Genomic DNA, 18914 nt, shown 5'->3' with positions numbered 1-18914 from the left:
ATGTTGGTCTGTAGTAGAACAGCCAGATTCGAGTCCAGACCATCAGGGCTTTTTGGGTAGATAAAGCCCAGCAGGAACTCATTAGCATAATAGGCCACACCCAACAGAAACTCATTAGCATATTAGGCCACACACCCTGACAGCACAGCTCATTGGCATATTAGGCCACACCCTCATGTTACCAGAAGTGTGCTCATCCAGCCACACCCACCTTTTGCTTGTTATTCTGGTTACCTTGTTTGTTGTCAACACCCAGGGCTTTTTTTGTAGCAGGAACTCCTTTGCATGTTAGGCCACACACCCCGAATGTAGCCAATCCTAATGAGTTTCTGCTGTTGGGTGTGGCCTATTATGCTAACGAGTTCCTGCTGGGCGTGGCCAACTCAGGAGCCAGCCGGAACTCCATTCCTGTGCGTTCCTGCCCAAAAATAGCCCTGGAGACCATCAAGATTTTTCAGCGTTTAAGGCTTTGCGAGTCAAAGCTCCCCTCATCAGAGAAGCAAAAAACGAGAAATGATCTTTTTCTGAAATACGTTATTTATTAAATTTCTCAGCTACTGTTTGACGTAATCGGCCCTCAACACAGCTGACTAAAAGCATTAGTACCAACCTGTACTCTTTTCAGTCCCATTTGGGACCAAACTTCAACTGGGACTTGAAGCTGCACAAACACATTAAAGAGAGACCCTGTATGGAACAACACACACCCCCTCCCCATCTGTAAATTTCATTCAAACCTTCCTAATACCATCACTATTCGGTGCATTTTGAAAGAAGCAAAATCTATTAAAGCTAAATCATACATACCTCGAGGAACCTTGCAAACAACTCTGCCTTGGCCTTTTGAGCAGTCAGTTTTGGTCCATTTTCCACTTGTGGACAACATAATACCACATTTGACATTGGCATTTTCATGTCCTTTTTCCCAGTTGGTATATTTAATGTCAGAGCCATCAAGCCATCTTAAAGACAGAGCTGTAAATAAAAGCCATGAGAATTTTGTTCTCTGTTTATCAGAAGAAATATGTTGTAATTACTTTAAATTACACACACACAAACAATAAGTATTATTTATTCAATTCCTGAAAGGTTAATTCTAGATTTAGATGTTTAGCCAACAGTCATTGGCTTGAATCCCAACTAAAATTCCTGGGGCTAGAAGGGTTATAGTCTGCAGGGAGCAACTTCCCTAGTTCTCTCTCTTGCTGTGTCCTAAAATGCCCCCCCCCCCAAAGCTGTTTCTGGGGGATGGGGAACTCCCAGGGATAGTGTGAGTTATATGAATATTCATATGAAACAGTGTTGCACTTACCTGTAACAAGTTGCCTCTGTGCAGGCACACATCGGGACTACGCAAACGCAGGCATCTGGCTGTAACTACATCATTCTGCTGCCTAATTTTCAATATTAAGTAGCTGCTGAGGGACCTGCCTGCATTGTCAATACTAACAAAGCTGTGGTAGAAGCAGAACGTACACAGTAGGAGCAATAACCTGAAAAAAACTGGTGGTCAGGGAAAGGAAGGAAAGCCTGGGACAGGAGTAGGCAGACTTTCTGGTCAGCGTGCCAATAAGACAATCTCCACCTATGAAGCGGTCAGTGAGCCGGCAAACAATAAAAAGAGGGGGATGGGTATATTTGACAACAGAATTGGAGCAAATTGAGCCATAGTTTCTCTGGAAGCTTCTATAACCTGAGGCTTTGGAGAACTTCCATCATTAAAGGTAGCTGATCCTGACAATGAATAAGCTGACCCAGTGTCCCATATTCATATTATTACTTTAGAAGGTAAGAGGAAGGAACAGGGGACGAAAAGGAAAACTAGGAGAGAGAATGGGCTTTCCAGAACTGCAAATAGCTAGGGACTTCAAAGGCAAGAGGAATGATTTCTAAGAATCAACTAAATTGACTACTGGAAATTAGTTCTTATCTGTTGTTAGCGCTATAATCTAAATTGCTGACAACGTACAAATATTATCAGTGTGAACTGTGGTAATTAAAATATGACAACTGTTAAATTCCGTGGCTGCAATAAAATCCAGTCTCATGGAAAGCAACAGAATTAAGAACATAGTTAAATCTCATTTTCAATGGATCTAAATGTGCTTGGGGGCTGCGGTGGCTTAGAGGTTAAGACACTGAGCTGCAGACTGGAAGGTTTGGCAGCTCGAGACCCTAGTGCTGCATGACAGAGTGAGCTCCCATCTCTGGCCCCAGCTCCTGCCAACTTAGCAGATTGAAAGCAAGACATTGCAAGTAGATAAATAGGTATCGCTTCGGTGGGAAGGTAACAGCGTTCCATGCACCTCAGTGTTTAGTCATGCTGGCCAAATGACCAAAGAAACGTCTTCGGACAGTGTTGGCTCTTTAGCTTGAAAATTGAGATGAGCACCGCCCCCTAGAGTCAGATTCTACTAGCTCTTGAGCAAGGGAAACCTTTTCCTTTAAATGTGCTTGATCTGATCTAGATTGTATAACTTGCTTTAACAGCACTGATTATAAGTATTACATGAGTTTGATAGTTATTTACTCCTTACCTTTAGAATTAATTCCAAGCCATACTCTTTTAGTGACAAAGTAATGTTGTTTCAAGTATGTGGTAACAAATGTATTTTCTTTTTCATCCTTTATAGTCAAAAGTGTTGCAGAACGGTCTAATGGTAGAATATAGTTCAAAACAAAACAAACATGTTTAGAGCCATTCCATATTTAAATTTTCTAAAATATCTATGCAAGTAATCTAAGAAAGACTCTAAAATACACTGAAACAATCTGTTTATTGGCAGGAGTGTAAACCAAAATTTTATTTTCAATTTTTTTCCTTTAAGATTTTTATTTTAAAATCGTTATTACACATATTTTCTTTCTTTCTTTCTTTCTTTCTTTCTTTCTTTCTTTCTTTCTTTCTTTCTTTCTTTCTTTCTTTCTTTCTTCCTTCCTTCCTTCCTTCCTTCCTTCCTTCCTTCCTTCCTTCCTTCCTTCCTCTCTTTCTCTCCTCTCTCTCCCCCCCCCTCCCCCTTTTAAAATGGACACACATTTCTGGTATTTTTAAAATTTTGAATCCATGCAGATTTTATTTATTTATTTAGGACATTTTTATGCCACACGTTTACAGTCTTGCTTGACTGTTTATTAAACACCCTGTACCAAAACCATAAGTTATCAATATAAAAATAAAACAAGTAATTACAAACAAGCCAGAGACATAAAAACAGCATGAAATTATCCATAAAACAGACCTTCAGGCACAAGCAGATCATTAAACAGCTAAAAAGATAAACCCTCTAAAAGTAACTTAAAAGTCTGGGGTAAAAAGAAATGTTTTGGCTTTGCGGCTAAAATACATTATGATAGGTGCCAGGTGAGCTTCAAGGGGGAGGGCATTTCAAAGGTGAGGTGCCACAACCGAAAATGCCCTCCTTCTCATTGCTACCCATCTTATCTCTAAAAGTGGATGCACAGAGAGCAAGGCTTGGGAGGCAGATCTTAACTGGGGGGCTTAACATTATGGTAGGTGGCAGTTCAGAAAACCTGGCCTCAAGCCATTTCAGGACCTAAAGGTAAAAACCAGTAATTTGCCCGGAAACAAATGGACGGCCAGTGCAGATCATTCAGCACAGGGGTTATATCATCCCTGTAATCAGCCCCCGACTAGAACTGTCCGTCGTATTTTGGACCAACGGAAGTTTCTCTGGACTGTTTTCAAAGGCAGACCCGCTTACAGTGCCAGTACAGTAATTTACCCTGGACGTAACCACTAGGGATGAGCACATACCTCATCACTAACCTGATTTTGTCACAAACACTGCTTGATTTGTGAGCCATGGTTCATGATATAAGGTCTCCCACAAACCAACATATTTTTCATGGAGGTCCATGTAGTTCTTCGTGGCAGTTCGTGAGTAGGGGTGTACATGGGAAAAAATATTGTAATTTTCCAGGTTTGGATAAGCCAAACCGCCAAAATATCAATCAATTCTGATATTCCTGAATCCCAGTATCGGTATTATACTGGGATTCAGAAAATATTCGGCATTGCTGAAAATATTCGGCACTCATTTGAGCTGTCAGTTTCACTCCCCCTTGACTTCCAAGCCCAGGGGGAGCAAAACTGACCCTCCCCTCCCTCCCTCCCATTTGCCAAGGTGAGTTGGCTGGGGAAGTGAAGAGGAGGCCATTGAAAGATGCCTTCCTGATCTTTCTTGGCTTCCCCAGCTCGTCTGCCAAGGCAGGCCAGCCGGGAAAGCAAAGGAAGATGGGGGAGACATTTTTTAAATGCCTCGCCTTCACTTCTCCGGCCGGACATGCAAGGCGTGCTGGCTGAGGAAGAAAAAAAAAAGATGAGGAGACATCTTTAAACACCTTCCCTTCACTTCCCCAGCCAGCCTGCCAAGGCGCACTGGCTGGGGAAGCACAGAGGAGGCATTTAAAGATGCCTCCACAATCTTTCTTTGTTTCCCCAGCTAAGTGAGAAGGGTTTTAAACTTTCAACCCCTTTTCTCTCCACTTCCTTAGCCAGCTTGCCAAGTTGTGCTGGCTGGGGAAGCAAAGGGGAGGCAATCTTTCTTTGCTGCTTTCTTGGCAGGCCAGTTGGGGAAGTAAAGACAAATCAGGGAGGCATATTTAAATATTTTTTCACTTCCCCAGCCAGTGTGCCTTGGCAGGCTGCCTGGGAAGCGAAGGGGGAAAATTTAAAGATTCCTCCCTGATCTTTTTCACTTCTCCAGCCAGCGCGCTTTGGCAGGCTGACTGGGGAAGTGAAGGGGAGGCATTTAAAGATCCCCCCCCATCTTTCTTTGCTGGTGCTGCCAAGCAAAAGGGCTAAGGGGAAGGCCGAGACGTCAGTCCATTGTGGAGGATGCGGCCTCTCACAGGCTGCTGCACGATGTTGCTCCATGGTACCCCCCCCCCCCCCCCCGGAAGACCCTGAGTCGGCAAGCCTTCACTTGATGTCAGCATCAGTAGACTGCTGGTTAGCCAGTGTGTTGTCACTTAGCAGCTGACTCACTCTTAACCCTTTTCTCCACCTGCTTTGTGTTGTTTTGTTGATCTGTTAACTGCATCAGTGAGATGCCAGAATACTTTGGATATAACCAGGGAAAATCATTAATTTTAAGGCTGTTACTTTTGTAAGTAAAATTCTGTATAACTATATTAATGAATAAGGGTGTATTTGGCTTGGTTTTTGATTAGCTACTATCTGATCACACATCCTTATGGTCATCATCGAAAGGCGTGGTTATCACAAGAGACAGTTCAAAAGCAAAAGGATACATCAGAGCAAACATTCTAAAGGAAATGATGGATGTTCTATAACAAATAAGGTAACAGAATTGAAACATACCAAGCTTCCGGCAGACTTTTTCAGCCTCTTCAGCAGTGTATATTGAAAAATTGTAAAATTTTACATCAAATGCATAACAATAATCATTATATAGTATCCACTGTGATGATCCACTAGTAGTTTTTGGACAAGTTGAGAAATCTTCAATTTGCTTCGACTGTATTTCTGTATGAAATACAAATACTATTATGGTCTACACCATCATGCATGAGACTTCTTTGTCACCAGTAAATTGGTTAAGGATTACTGTTCAAGGTTTAAAATAAAGACAAAAATTGTGATCCGCTACAATCAAGTCCTCTGAGACATCATTTGATTGCATCATAGGAAATCCTGATGTGCTCTTTATCAGTTTGGTGTAGTGAGATCCAGTTTGGTGTAGTGGTTAGGAGTGCGGACTCTAATCTTGGAGAACTGGGTTTGATTCCCCACTCCTCCACATGCAGCTGCTGGGTGACCTTGGGCAAGCCACAGTTCTCTCAGAGCTGTTCTCTTGAGAGTTCTCAAAGAGATCTCTCAGCCCCACCTACCTCACAGGGTGTCTGTTGTGGGGAGAGGAAGGGAAGGAGATTGTAAGCCGCTCTGAGATTTGGAGTGAAGGGTGGGGTATAAATCCAGTATCATCATCTTCTTCAAATTGGAAGCATTTACATACACAAAGCTATGTAGACATTTCTGCAGCCATCAGTACTGGTGGTTTATCTTCCATCCCCAGTTACACCCCCCCCCCACCACACAAAGGGAAACATGTGGCTGCGTAAAGCACTCAAATATCCATGGGAACATAAGAATGTTTTCCATCCCCCTCTCCCCCAGTGCTGCAGTACAGGGAAAACACGTCTCCCTAACTCAACAGGATGTAGCAATACATCCCTATTGGCCATAAACCCTTACAACTGAGGTAAGCTCTTGACATAAACTACTGAAAACAACGCAGTGTGCAGCCATCTATGCGAGTGAGCACAAGGCACTCTGTTCCACTTTTTGGTACTGGTGGCCGAACTCATGATTTATTGATCCTTGTACTAAAAGAGTCCAGGCAAGTAGCAGGCCACATAATAATAGAAAGCTGCATTCTAGTGCAACTGCCTACAAGAAATGTGTAAATACTGGGTGGGATCTAACAATCCATCAGAAATCTTTGCCCCTTTCGCCTCTTCCCCAGCAGCCATTTCTGACCCCGGAAAAAGTAATTTTCAAGGTCATCAGCCCTGAGTGAAACAGTAGCTGCGTGAATTGGTGGGTTGCAATGAGTAGGGAAACCTTGACCTGGATGACCCAGGTTAGCCCAGTCATCAGATTTTGGAAGCTAAGTATAGTCAGCCCTAATTAGTACTTGGATGGGAGACCACCAAGGAAGTCAAGGGTTGCTGTGCAGAGGCAGGCAATGTCAAAACACCTCTGTTCATCTCCTGCCTTGAAAACCCTACAAGGTTGCCATAAGTTGGCCTGGACTTGACAGCACTTCCTACCACTAACAAGGAGGGAGAAGGGGTGGAATTGTCCTTCTTGCCTTTCCTGTCAATGGAAGTCCCATAACCCTGGGAATCAATCTTCCTCATTCTGGAAATGGCTGCTGGGGGCGGGGAGGTTTGCAAAGGTCCAAGATCCCTGTTAGGAGCAGATTGCTGGATCCAGCCATATGAATTGATTACACAATCTATTTCTAAATGTGTACACTTACTGAACACCAAGTAAGAAGGGATACCTGATGCATGTGCTATTCTATACCCATCGCTATTGTACTCCCATACCTCTCATCTTTCACACACACTAAATGACTCACTTTCAATCCACTTTCAACGCCCTTTGCAGCTGGATTTTACTGTGTGAAATGGCAAAATCCACTTGCAAACAGTTACTGAAGTGGATTGAAACTGCATTATTTATCATGTGGGAAAGCACCAATCTGTCTACAAGAAACCAAGCAACCCTACCAACACACGGAGAGGAAAAGGGTGCTTTAAGTGACATTACGTTTGATTTTGACCTTAACTTGTGACTATCAAGATACGAAAAAACCCCAGAACTGAATGCAGACTTACCTTTTGATGGGGAGTAGCAAATAGCTCCTTCAAGAACATCTGTACACTTCATATGACTCCAAAACCCATAAATGTTCAAAAAAACACAGTTTCCAAGAAACTGTGAGGTCTCGTATTGGCTGGGTTTGTAATCAAATGAGCTTCCATCAGACCATTCAAAATCAGACTCATTTATCTGAAAAAGAGGTAGTAAAATTCAGTCTGAATGGGAGTTGATGTCACTCTTACTTTTAAGAAGCACTAGGATAAACAGGCAGCATGGCTAGTATTGTAGGGCTTGTTACCTGCAAGGCTTGTTACAGTCAGATTCACTTTCAGATTCAGCGTTCGGTACAAAGTAGACTACAGTCTAGGGATAATGTATTAAAACCCAAACAAAATTAGGGAGACTGGTCCCCAGTAGGGGTGTGCATTCGAGAATTCCGAGCCAAAAAAATCCCGGAAAAAACGGGATTTTTCGGCTTTCTGGATGCTGAACAGGCTTCCCTGAGCCTGTTCTGAGATTCGGGAAAAAATCCTGAAAAAATCGGGGGTGGGGGTGGTTTGGAATTTTTCGGCAATGCCAAAAATGGCCACTAGGGGGTGTTTTAACAGTTAAAGGGACCAGGAAACCCCGTTTTCCCGCCATTTCCCCTTCTTTCCCGTCTCTTGCTCCTGTTTCCTGGAGGGAGGGGGAAAGAGGGAACTTCAGACAGCCAATCACTGCAATGCATCTGCAAATGTATTGCAGTTTGCAACTTTTTGCAAGGCTGTTGTTACTGCTGCCAGTCCACTAGCTTGCTCCTTTCCCAGGGAAGGAACACTGGTCGCCAATAGGGTTTTGGCATCTGCTCTCTGCCAATCACAGAAGGTGTTTCTTTTTGAAATCCGTCTGTGTGTGCTCAGAGAACATAAAAGGGGACAGTCTCTGGTGGTTGATGCCATTGCTGCTGTGCTGTTCCTGGATCCTATGTGCTGTGTTCCTATTGCTGGTGATGAGAGAGAGATGCCTGGCTTGGCTTGGAGGAGATTGTGTGTGGCTTGCTGACTTCTGCTGCTGCCCCTGCCCTGTTCCTTCAGCCTGCCTGCTTTCCTCCCTCCTGCGTGGACCTCCTTGGATGGAGAGCAGACATCAGCCTGGTTTACTTTATTAGGGCACTTTTTAAAAGAATTATTTTTGTTTTGGTGGTTTGGGGCCTGTGGTTGGTGAGGGGGTGGTGTGAGTAGGCCTCTAGGGCCTCGGGCCTCTTTCTGGGTTTTATTTGGGGGGAGGGTTCTTCTAGTTTCTCTTTTTGCACAATTTAATTTTTTTTTTTACTGTGTGCTTTTCCATTTGGCTTGCCTTGTTGGGGGGGTTTCTTCTGAGGGGGGGTTAGTGAGTTCTTCTAGTTCTGAGTTCCTCTGCTTCTAGTTTTTGCCTGTTGTTTGTTTTGCATTTTAATTGTTTTTTTCTGTGCTTGATTTTTATTTATTGGCCTGGAACATTTCCTATACTGAAATCCCCCCCTCCACCCCAAGCGTTGGTAGGGAAAAAGGCAGATATCCACAACAGAGAAGGAAAACAGGAGTGGCAGACTATGTTTAAATAAAAATAAAGAACACGCTTGAGAAGAGCTAGCATGTTGCCTTGGTGCCATTCCTTCCAACATTTTCGTCCCAGCCCAGCTGTCATCTGGTATCAGAGCTAGGCTGGGTAAAGAAGTGTTTTTCTGTTGTTGTGGCATCACGTCACAGCTGACTTATGGCAACCTGTAGGGTTTTCAAGGCAAGAGACATTCAGAGGTGGTTTGCCTTTGCCTGCCTCCGTGTCTCAAGCACTGAAATGTAGCAAAGCAAGCTGTGTGAGAGGGCAGTCTTTAGTTCTCCTCATTTGCATGTTCCATTCTCCTTCCTATTTTAGACAGGCTGGGTTGTAGTGGTGATAGTGAGGGGATATTGATTCAGACTGCAGTCCTAGGCACTGTTATTAAATTCCATTGATCATGCAGGGACTTCCAAGTAAACATGCATAAACCGCAGTCATAACCACACTATGTGATGTGAGAATGAAACAGAAGGGTAAAGGGGGGGGGGGAACCAACCAAAATTGAGTTGTTTTCTACCTTAGGACTAATCTACAAGTTACATTTTTTGCCAAGCTGGGTTGACATTTCCTGAATCCAACATGTTTTCTCTGCAGTCACACAGCAGCTATGGCGAAAAGTCACTGTTAAAAAGTCCACCAGGGCTCAATTCTGCGTCCTAGGCCGTCACACTAGTTGGCCTAGTGGAAGAGCCGGCCCTGCTCAGAATACTCCATGCACAGCTTCAAAAATTATGCAAATAACTCCTTGCTGGGGCCATTTAGGCTCTGGAAAACACCAGCAAGGGAAGGCAGGTCACTCTCCTCACCTGACTCCACAATTCTAAGCAGAACTGGGCTTCTGGTTTTCCATTGTGGCTCCAGCTCTGTGGAATGGGCTCCCTGAAGAGGTGAGGGGGCCCCCCTTCCTGGAGATGTTCAGGAGGAACTGCAATGCCTGCCTGTTTGCCAGGGTTTGTGTACTGGCAAGATGGCGTCGAACTAGTAGCGTTTGCTCATCTTGCTCCCAAACCCTGTTTTATTTTTGTTATTTAGGTCCTATTTAGGTCTATTTTATCTTTAGCTGTACTGAACTGAATAAATTAGAGTGGCCTTCTGAAGATGCTGATTTTAACAACAACTGGCTACTTACCTCAAGAGCTGAGAGATATCAGGAGATACTAACGAGCATTTACTCTGGACACCTGGAAGCTTATCAGCTCATATTTAGCACAATACTTGGTGTTTGCTAGGGCTTTTGAGGAGGTTTAAATGGCAAGCATCTTTTAATGGGGGGGACAAGGGAGGGATTTGGGGTTTGCTAATTTATCTTTGGTTTTAGCTGTGAATGTTTAATAATCTGTAGTCTTTAAAAATGCTTTTCTCTGCAGCTCCTTTGTCAGGTCCCAGGAACCTCAACCCAACGTCTCTGGTTCCAGCTTCTGCCAACCTAGCAGTTCGAAAGCAAGACACTGCAAGTAGAGAAATAGGGACCACTTTGGTGGGAAGGTAACAGCGTTCCGTGCGCCTTGGTGTTTAGTCATATCGGCCACATGACCACGGAAACGTCTTTGGACAGCGCTGGCTCTTCGGCTCGGAAACGGATTTGACTGGCTTTCGAGCAAGGGAAACCTTTACCTTTACCTAATTTATGTTTGGTTTTAGCTGGGAATGTTTAATAATCTGTAGACTTTAAAAATGCTTTCCTCTGCAACTCCTTTGTCAGGTCCCAGGAACCTCTCCCAAAAATGTAACATGGAGCTTAGCCTTCACATATAGCAAATTTCCCACCCTCCATCTATTAGCACAGGTCAAACTTACATCATGACTGGATAAACCAAGCCACAGTGAAAATCCATCATGCTTTACAATGTCTTCTAGAAACAACTCTTGCGATTCACTGTGTATACTAGCTAAATCACTTCCATTTTGCTTGCATTCTTTCCATGCTTCGTACCAATTGAGCTTCTTTTGAAGAATCCAGTATGTGTTGTTTCCATATTGTTGCTTTTTAGGCAGTGGTGACTTGTTCTCTTTGGGCCCTATTTCAATATTAAAAATATGACAAATGTTACGTCTCCCCAGCTCTCGCTCAGTATGTTTTGTTGCTTGAGGCCAGTTTGTCTCCTACGTTGGACCTTGGTTGAGGAACTGGGACAGCTAATCCTCCTTACCTTCTCTGTCTTCCAAACCTCTAAAAATGTCCTCCTTCTTGCAAGATTGGCTGCCATTTTGGTTGTGCTGGTAGCCAAAGTGAGGGCCAAGTTCTCATGAGAGGAAAACCCTACAGGACTTGTGTGGCTTGTCACTCTGTTTTTGAGGGCCAAGAAAGAGGGAGCAAGGAGGACTAGCATCTCTAGCCCCTGGGAGATGAAGGAAGCAGAGGAGATGGGTGGTTGGGAGCACTGCTACCTCTAAGCTGTGGAGTTTTGTGAGCAAAAAATTCTACTTTGTGAGCTACTGGCGTGAGTGAGCGATTTGGCTACTGCATAAATTAGTCTGCTCTGGAGCCATCCTTCCTGAGCTAAGACAAAAATGTGTGAGCCAGAGGCTAAAAAACTGTGAGCTAGCTCACAGTAACTCAGCTTAGAGGGAACACTGGTTGGGAGGGTGGCATGGATGGGCAGGGGGGTTGCGGCCCTCCGAAATCCACAGCTTGAAAGAATGATCACAATTGGCCTCATGGTATGTCAGTAGGTGTTCTGAAATGCAATCCAAAATTGATGTACCACTTACCCATTTCTATTTTACAGGCAAGGACACTGTAGTGATGAAATCGTATGGGTATCAACTTGTCAGTGTAATTGTAAATATCCCATAAGCCATCCAAGTTAACACCGGCAACAAAATTATTATTCCTTATGTAAGGTCTTCCTTCACTCCACTTATTGAAAGACGGGTATGATTCATCATACCACTTTAGAAGCGTATCTATGGAAAATACATGAAAAGATTCCGTATGGAGATTTGTTTTTAAAATTACAGCACTGCAGATAACATATACCCACCTAGCATGAACAGATTTCTAAGTTTAAGAAGAGGAGGGATGTTCATTCAATAACTTCATTTATACCCCACCTTTCAGCTCAATGGCGACCCAAAGCAGCTTACATTGTTCCCCTCACCTTCATTTTATCCTCACAACAATCTGAGAGGTAGGCTCAGCTGAAAGTGTTTGACTGGGCTCAGCAAGGTTCCATGACAGAATGGGGATTCCAACCTCAGTCTCCCAGATCCCAGTCTGATACTTGAACTTCTCCATCACACTGGTAAGAAGAGTCCTGGTGTATCTGATCAGTGGTCCATCAAGTCCAGCATTCTGTTTCACACAGCAGCCAATCCCTTGCCCTGGATGGCCCACAACACAGAATTGCTGTCAAGGCTTTCCCTTGATGCTGCCTTCTAGCACTGATATACAGAGGTTTACAGCCTTTAAATATGGAGGTTCTCTTTAGTCATCTTGGTTAGTAGCCATTGATGGACTGTCTAAGTCCCTTTTAACGCCATCTTATGTGCATGGCTGTCATTATGTCTACTGGCAGTGAATTCCACAATTTAATTTCTGGTTGAGTAAAGAAAGAGTTCCTTTTGTTAATCCAGAGTTTATTACCCATTAATTCCACTGGGTGTTCATGTTGCCTGCAATTTGGATGTGGTAATTTTTTTGAAGCAGGCTTGTTATTTTTGAAACAAAATATCAAAATCAACTATTAAAATCAATACACACACATATATACATACCTACACATGTATATACACACTCATAATCAATTTATATAAGAATTTTAAATTAGTCAGATTAAACTTTGAAAAAGATTGTAAGGAACCAGAAAATTAGAAATTTCTGCTTTTTCAGCAAACCATGGTTTGCCATTACATACCAACTGTCAAACTATGGCGTGCACCTTCTCTGCAAACAAAGATTCCAAATAGTGTTTTAATCTAATTTGCAGGGAAAATGCACAGTACAGCTTGCAGGTCTGGATATAACAGCAAAATATGGGCTTGCTACAAACCCAAATATATCTGATTATCTGGCTGTATACCAGGTGAGAAGGGTGAGGGAGCAGATTACATAAGCAGGAGGGTTTCCCAGACTCATTCATGAGCAGCAAACCATGGGTTATGATTACATTTATTTATTCTAAATAGCTTTTCAAGGATGGATCCCAAAATGGAGCTCAGTTCTTCATGTAAAATAATATAATCATAAATACAACAACCAGATGAAACTCAACACCACACAGAATAGCATGATTTTCATGAAAAGCCTGAGCAAACAGAACATTGTTTAACTGAAGTGTCCTTAAGACTATGTTGTTGGATAAAGGCCTAGCTCTCTTCCTAACCCACTGATCAATGCTGTCAACTTTGACAGTACTGATTACCAAGACAGAAGATAAATAAGGGGAATCCTATCTCAAGATTAGTGAATTTTTCACTTCTGACAGTTTAACAGGTAACTGGCAGTGTCAGAAATGGTAGATAATGTGCTATGAATGCAGTTTTGATGCTGTTTGGATGCTATGAATGCAGTTTGGATGCATTGGTCCTTTCCTTACTTGGATCTCATCCCTGGTTTTATCAGAGTTCACCTTGGACAGCATCCATTTATCCCGGGCCCACTGATCAATGCTGTCAACTTTGACAGTACTGATTACCAAGACAGAAGATAAATAAGGGGAATCCTATCTCAAGATTAGTGAATTTTTCACTTCTGCCAGTTTAACAGGTAACTGGCAGTGTCAGAAATGGTAGATAATGTGCTATGAATGCAGTTTTGATGCTGTTTGGATGCTATGAATGCAGTTTGGATGCATTGGTCCTTTCCTTACTTGGATCTCATCCCTGGTTTTATCAGAGTTCACCTTGGACAGCATCCATTTATCCCGGGGACAAGTGTGGGGCAAAACCGGGGTGATCTCAATGTAATGTGGAAACAAAAAATACCCCAAAATAATTATAGGGGTGAACTTGAGTGTAGTGTAGAATGTAAAAATACCCCGAGATAATTATATGGGCAAACTCATGTTTAGTGTAGAATGTAAGTTCGGGAACAGGGGTGAACTGGGATTTAAGGTCTAGTACGGAAAGGACCATTTATTGTGAAAGGATCCCCCTGTTATGTAGTGGGTAGCCGCATGGATGAACGACAAACAACGATGTGGTGCATAGCACGCTTTATTAGCACACAACGAGACAGATGGTAACCGGCCGGCAGGCCAACTATATACACACCTGGGGACCGCCCCTGGTCACCATTGATGGGTTCAAATCTCCCGCCACGGATCCCATTGGTTCCCCAGAGGAGGGACTAGGATCCTAGTCCCCATTGTTGTTCGGACTGAAGCTAGGGCATATGCGCTGACCTCCGGTGGCGGTCCGCGGACACTACACCCCCCCCCTTTATTCTAATTATCACAGAATTCAAGGAAAAGTCTTAACTATAAAATTTGGAATTTCTGTGTAATGGATAAATTAGTGCAAACTTCACAGCAGGAAGCATTTTATCTACAGCAGTTTAAGCTGAAATTCGCAGCTTCTGTTGCTGTTCCAGGAAGAGTTCTCCTGCTAGAATTGCACATAGCACCCTTTGTATCACATACTTAGCTTTAAAAAAATAGCGACTAAGTCATCCTGCAGCAAAAGAAAATTTGGAAGGTCTTCTGAAAAAAACACCTGCGTTTGGGAAAACTCCCTTTGTCCCAATGTAATGAATAATCTGATGTGTGTTCCTGACAATCTTCAAGAAAAATGGATGCCCCTCTTGGAAGCCTCAGCAGCACATAAAATCGACACCTCCCTGTTTGCCCTGCATAAACACCATTTATTTATACATTCCATTTATATACCGCTCTAACCTTTTTGCAGGTCTCTGAGCGGTTTACATATAGTTCCAAATTCCAGTTCATCTAACTAGAGCCACATTGTCAATGGGGTAGTGCCTACCAGCACCCCGGGCTTGTTGGTATCCAGCTTCCGGCTTCCACCCGCGGCTCTGGATGTCGGCGTTCTTCTGGTGCCCTTCTGGAGCAGGTCTTCTGGGCAGCTTCCTCCGGCAGGTGTCCTTGACGGCTCCTGCTGCGCCGCGCTCTCCAGGCCTCCGCCTCTCCGGGCTCCGCCTCTGACGTTGTTCTCCAAGCCTCTGCCTCCGACGTCACTCTCCAAGCTCTCCAGCCTCCGACGACGCTCCGCTGAAACACCAGGAACTGCTCTGCCGCCATTGCCGCTGCCTCGACCTCCCGAGGAGGAGGGTGCCCCCCGCCACCTAGGGGAAGGTACCCAGTTTATCTACTTGCCATTTAATGCTTTTGAACCGCTGGGTGGGCGGGAGCTGGGACTAGGGCCAGGAGCTCTATTTTTATGCTTTTCTATTTTTAACTGTTTTTTATATTTAATAAAATTTTTTAAAAAATATAATAATCTGATGTGTGAAAAGTAAAAAAGATACGCTGTGAAATAAATGAACTCGTTGCATCGATGACACTGTCTAACCATCTCATCCTTTGCCGTCCCCGTCTTCTTTGACCTTCAATCTTTCCCAGCATCAGGGTCTTCTCCAGGGAGTGCTCCCTTCTCATTTGGTGGCCAAAGTATTTGAGCTTCAGTTTCATTATCTGGCCTTCCAGGGAACAGTCAGGGTTGATTTCTTTTAGGATTGACTGATTTGATCTTCTTGCAGTCCAAGGGACTCTCAAGAGTCTTCTCCAGCACCATAGTTCAAAAGAATCTATTCTTCGGCGCTCGGCCTTCCTTATAGTCCAATTCTCGCAGCCATACATGACTACTGGGAATACCATTGCTTTGACCATGCAGACTTTTGTTGGCAGGGTGATGTCTCTACTTTTTAGCGTGCTGTTTAGGTTCGCCATCGCTTTCCTCCCAAGGAGCAGGCGTCTTTTAATTTCATGGCTCTGTGCGACTGAACAACAAAAAAAGTGCTGCTCTAAAGGATAAATATTGTACAGTGGGTTGTAGGATTGCCAGGTCCACCCTGGCTGCTGGCGGGAGATGAGGGGCGTGAGGGTAGCCAGCTACAGGTTGGGAAACTCCTGGAGATTTGGGGGTCAAGCTGGGGAGTACAGGGAACTCAATGGGGTATACTCCACCCTCCAAAGCATCCATTTTCTCCGGAGGAACTGATCTCTGTAGTCTGCAGATGAGCTGTAAGTCCGGGGGATCCCTAGGTCCCGCCTGGAGGCTGGCATCCCGTAGTGGGTTGGCTAGATTTTGACTTGATGGAATAACCTACTTGCTGATGTCAGGAACGTATCTCTGATAATGCTGTTCCAGAATCTCTTATTTATTTAAAGGGGCATTTTTATGAAGGTAGGATGTTGACATACATGTTTAAGGTTTTATCTTGTTTTTTAATTGCATTTATTTTGGTTTTCAATTTGTTATTGTAACCCACCCTTGAGTCCTTGATGGATGAAGGCAGGTCAGAAATATAATAAACAAAAATGGAATCATTCCACCATGTCAGTTTGTTAGAAACTAAAGAAAGTAAAACTTCATTTATGTCAAAGCAATGTGGAATGTCCCATCTGCTGAACTCAAGCCCAGCAGAAATCAGGGTCCTGTCACTTTGAACTATTTTGGCTATGTCATGATCTAGGCTGTGCCACCAGAGGCCTACTAGGCCCAGGGAGCCTGGCTAGCAGTAGGTGAGGCTGGGCCTACAACTCCCAGAAGCCCGAGAGGTTTTGGAGCCAAAATTGACCAATAGGGAAGAAGAGGGCTGGGGAACAAAAGGGCTGGTGCCAGAGCAGAAGCTGTTCTTTCTTCCAGAGGGCAGAGTCAGAAGGAAGGCTGCTGCAGGAAGAAACCCTCATCCTGAGGGAAGGGTGAGTAGTCTAGTGTCACTTGGAATAGTGAGCTTGGGACAGTATATATTTAGACGCGTTAGGGCATTTGATTTCTTTTCTTTTCACCCACTTACTGTTCTTATTCTGCACCTTGTTGTTTGACCGCCTATAAAATAAACTATTTCCATTGTTCACTCTGCCTGGTCCTCACAGCTATTATTCGGCCAAAAGGGAGGTCTAAAGGTCTTGGGAGGGTACTCTGGGCCTTCTCAAGGGAGCCTGGAACCAGAGTGGTGGCAGCATCAGGTGACACCCCACCTGAGCCATGACAGGCTACAATTCAGATAGCCTTGAAGAAAGGGAAGTTTCCCAGAGCACTTCAGTGAGTGTATAGCCTTTATCCTGCTAACTTTGTTTTAAAAATCCATTTTTATTTATATTTATGTATTTATTTTAGCTAAACCGAATGTAATCATTTCTCTCTTCAAATGGAAGTTGGCTGGAAATACTTTCATTGCAATTTAGTCTTGATATGTTTAAGACGGACAAGCACATAATAACAGATATAAAATAACTTACAACTTACCATTCTTATCATAAATTAGACCCAACCATACCCAGTGAGCGAGGCCACTGAATAAGTGAAGCTGCTGAACAACAAAACTATTTTCATTTTCATTCTTGATACTCAAGACAGAGGCATTGGCATCTATTGGAGAAATTTTAAAGAAGTCAATAGTTTATTTACAATGAACTTGTCGACAAGTTTATAAAGTTAATTATCCTAATCCTTTACTTGTTATACTAAATGATTATGAATGCAAGAAAAGAAACAAAAATATAAGAATGTCATTCTCTCTTAGTTCTGTGGCTGTAGGACTGTCCAGCTATGAACCAAAAGAAAGCTACCAGGAAAATGTGGGGAGATAACTAAGAGCCAAACTAGAAGATATTGAGACTGTGAGTCCACCATGGGGATGTGTCACCATTTCAGATTTTTTCTTCCCTTTTAAAACTGCTGTGGGGCCCCAAAACTGCTGGGGATGTGGTATCATCAAATTTGGCCCTAAGAGAATGTTGCCACTAGGAGACAGAGTGGTGAGGTGCTTCATATCCAGGGCTGGCTCTTCCACTAGGCCAACTAGTGTGATGGCGGGCGCAGATCTCCAAGGGGCACGAGGCCCCTGCTGCCGCTGCCCACCAGCCCCCAGCATGGTATTCTGGGAGCCCCTTCCTGCTGGCTCGCTTTGCCTAGCGCGGCATACATCGGCTGCAGGAAAGCACGCTGCCTCCTCCCTCCACACCCCGGCCAGCCTCTGTCCCCCTACGGTCCCGCGTCTCCTCGCTCTGGCTGACACCCAGGCTATTGCACCCACCCTCACTCCCACCCCCGTTTCGAGAAAGAACCTCCCCCCAGTGCTAAAATTGGATGCACTTTTCAAGCGGGTGAGAGAAGCGCCCCGTTTCCCATGCTTGTGTGTGCAGGTTTATTGTTTTGATCTGCGGTGTTCATTCTATGAATGGAGACCGGCCCCCGCTTTGAATGCTGAGACACGGGTTGTTTACCGCTCTCTTCCGGGGAAGAGGCGCCGAGAGGGAGGGAAGAGGACACGCCCGCACGCCCACATAGAGGAAGGCTTACTTGCGAGTAAACGTGCGAGGGATCGGGGCTGTTGGAAAGGCAGAGGGGGAAGCTCGGAATGGACTGAAATGAGGCTGGAGGTTTGGAAGGGGTAGCCCCATCAGGGAGGCGGAGGTGTCTCCCAAGGCCCATCCGGCCTCTGGAGCTTCCCAAAGGGTGGGCTTAAAAACCAAAAACCATGGTGGGGAGGGGACTCCGGATTGGGAGAGGAGGGCCTGCTGTGGCTTGCCAGCGGCCGAGTCCTGGGGGCCGGAGCGGCTTACCAGCGGCTCCTGGGGGGGGGAGAGGAAGGTTGGAGGCCAGAGTAGACCCCCTACTGTGCCATCCCAGAAGGGCTCCCTAGAGTTAAAAAAAGGGTTGGACGCGGGAGGGAGGAAAGGATTTTTGCGCCTTGCCCGTGTTTCTGTGTGGCTTCTCTGTCCCATGTTCAGTGCTGAAAGAGGCGCCCAAGCAGGGCTGCTGGGAGGGAGGGACGGTCCTGGGCGGCTGCGAAGGCGCCTGAAGGGGAAGTGCCAGAAATTGGTGGGCGCACGGG

At 44.5% G+C, this 18914-nt stretch overlaps 1 protein-coding gene across 1 annotated transcript in view; it reads right to left on the bottom strand.

Annotated features, from left to right (window-relative positions):
- The window catches only part of LY75 (lymphocyte antigen 75), a 97324-nt gene that overhangs the window by 5602 nt on the left and 72808 nt on the right, over positions 1–18914 (bottom strand). The window contains 7 exon segments of the mRNA XM_015420879.1: positions 808–975; positions 2538–2654; positions 5345–5509; positions 7390–7564; positions 10751–10971; positions 11666–11860; positions 17324–17446. Of these exon segments, the coding sequence (XP_015276365.1) occupies positions 808–975; positions 2538–2654; positions 5345–5509; positions 7390–7564; positions 10751–10971; positions 11666–11860; positions 17324–17446 (1164 nt within the window).

Source organism: Gekko japonicus, unplaced genomic scaffold (assembly GCF_001447785.1).
Source record: "Gekko japonicus isolate JY-2015 unplaced genomic scaffold, Gekko_japonicus_V1.1 scaffold2322, whole genome shotgun sequence".
In the NCBI taxonomy this organism is placed as follows: Eukaryota; Metazoa; Chordata; class Lepidosauria; order Squamata; family Gekkonidae; genus Gekko; species Gekko japonicus.
The sequence above is the reverse complement of the archived record's forward strand: the minus strand, read 5'-3'. Positions and strand labels throughout refer to the sequence as shown.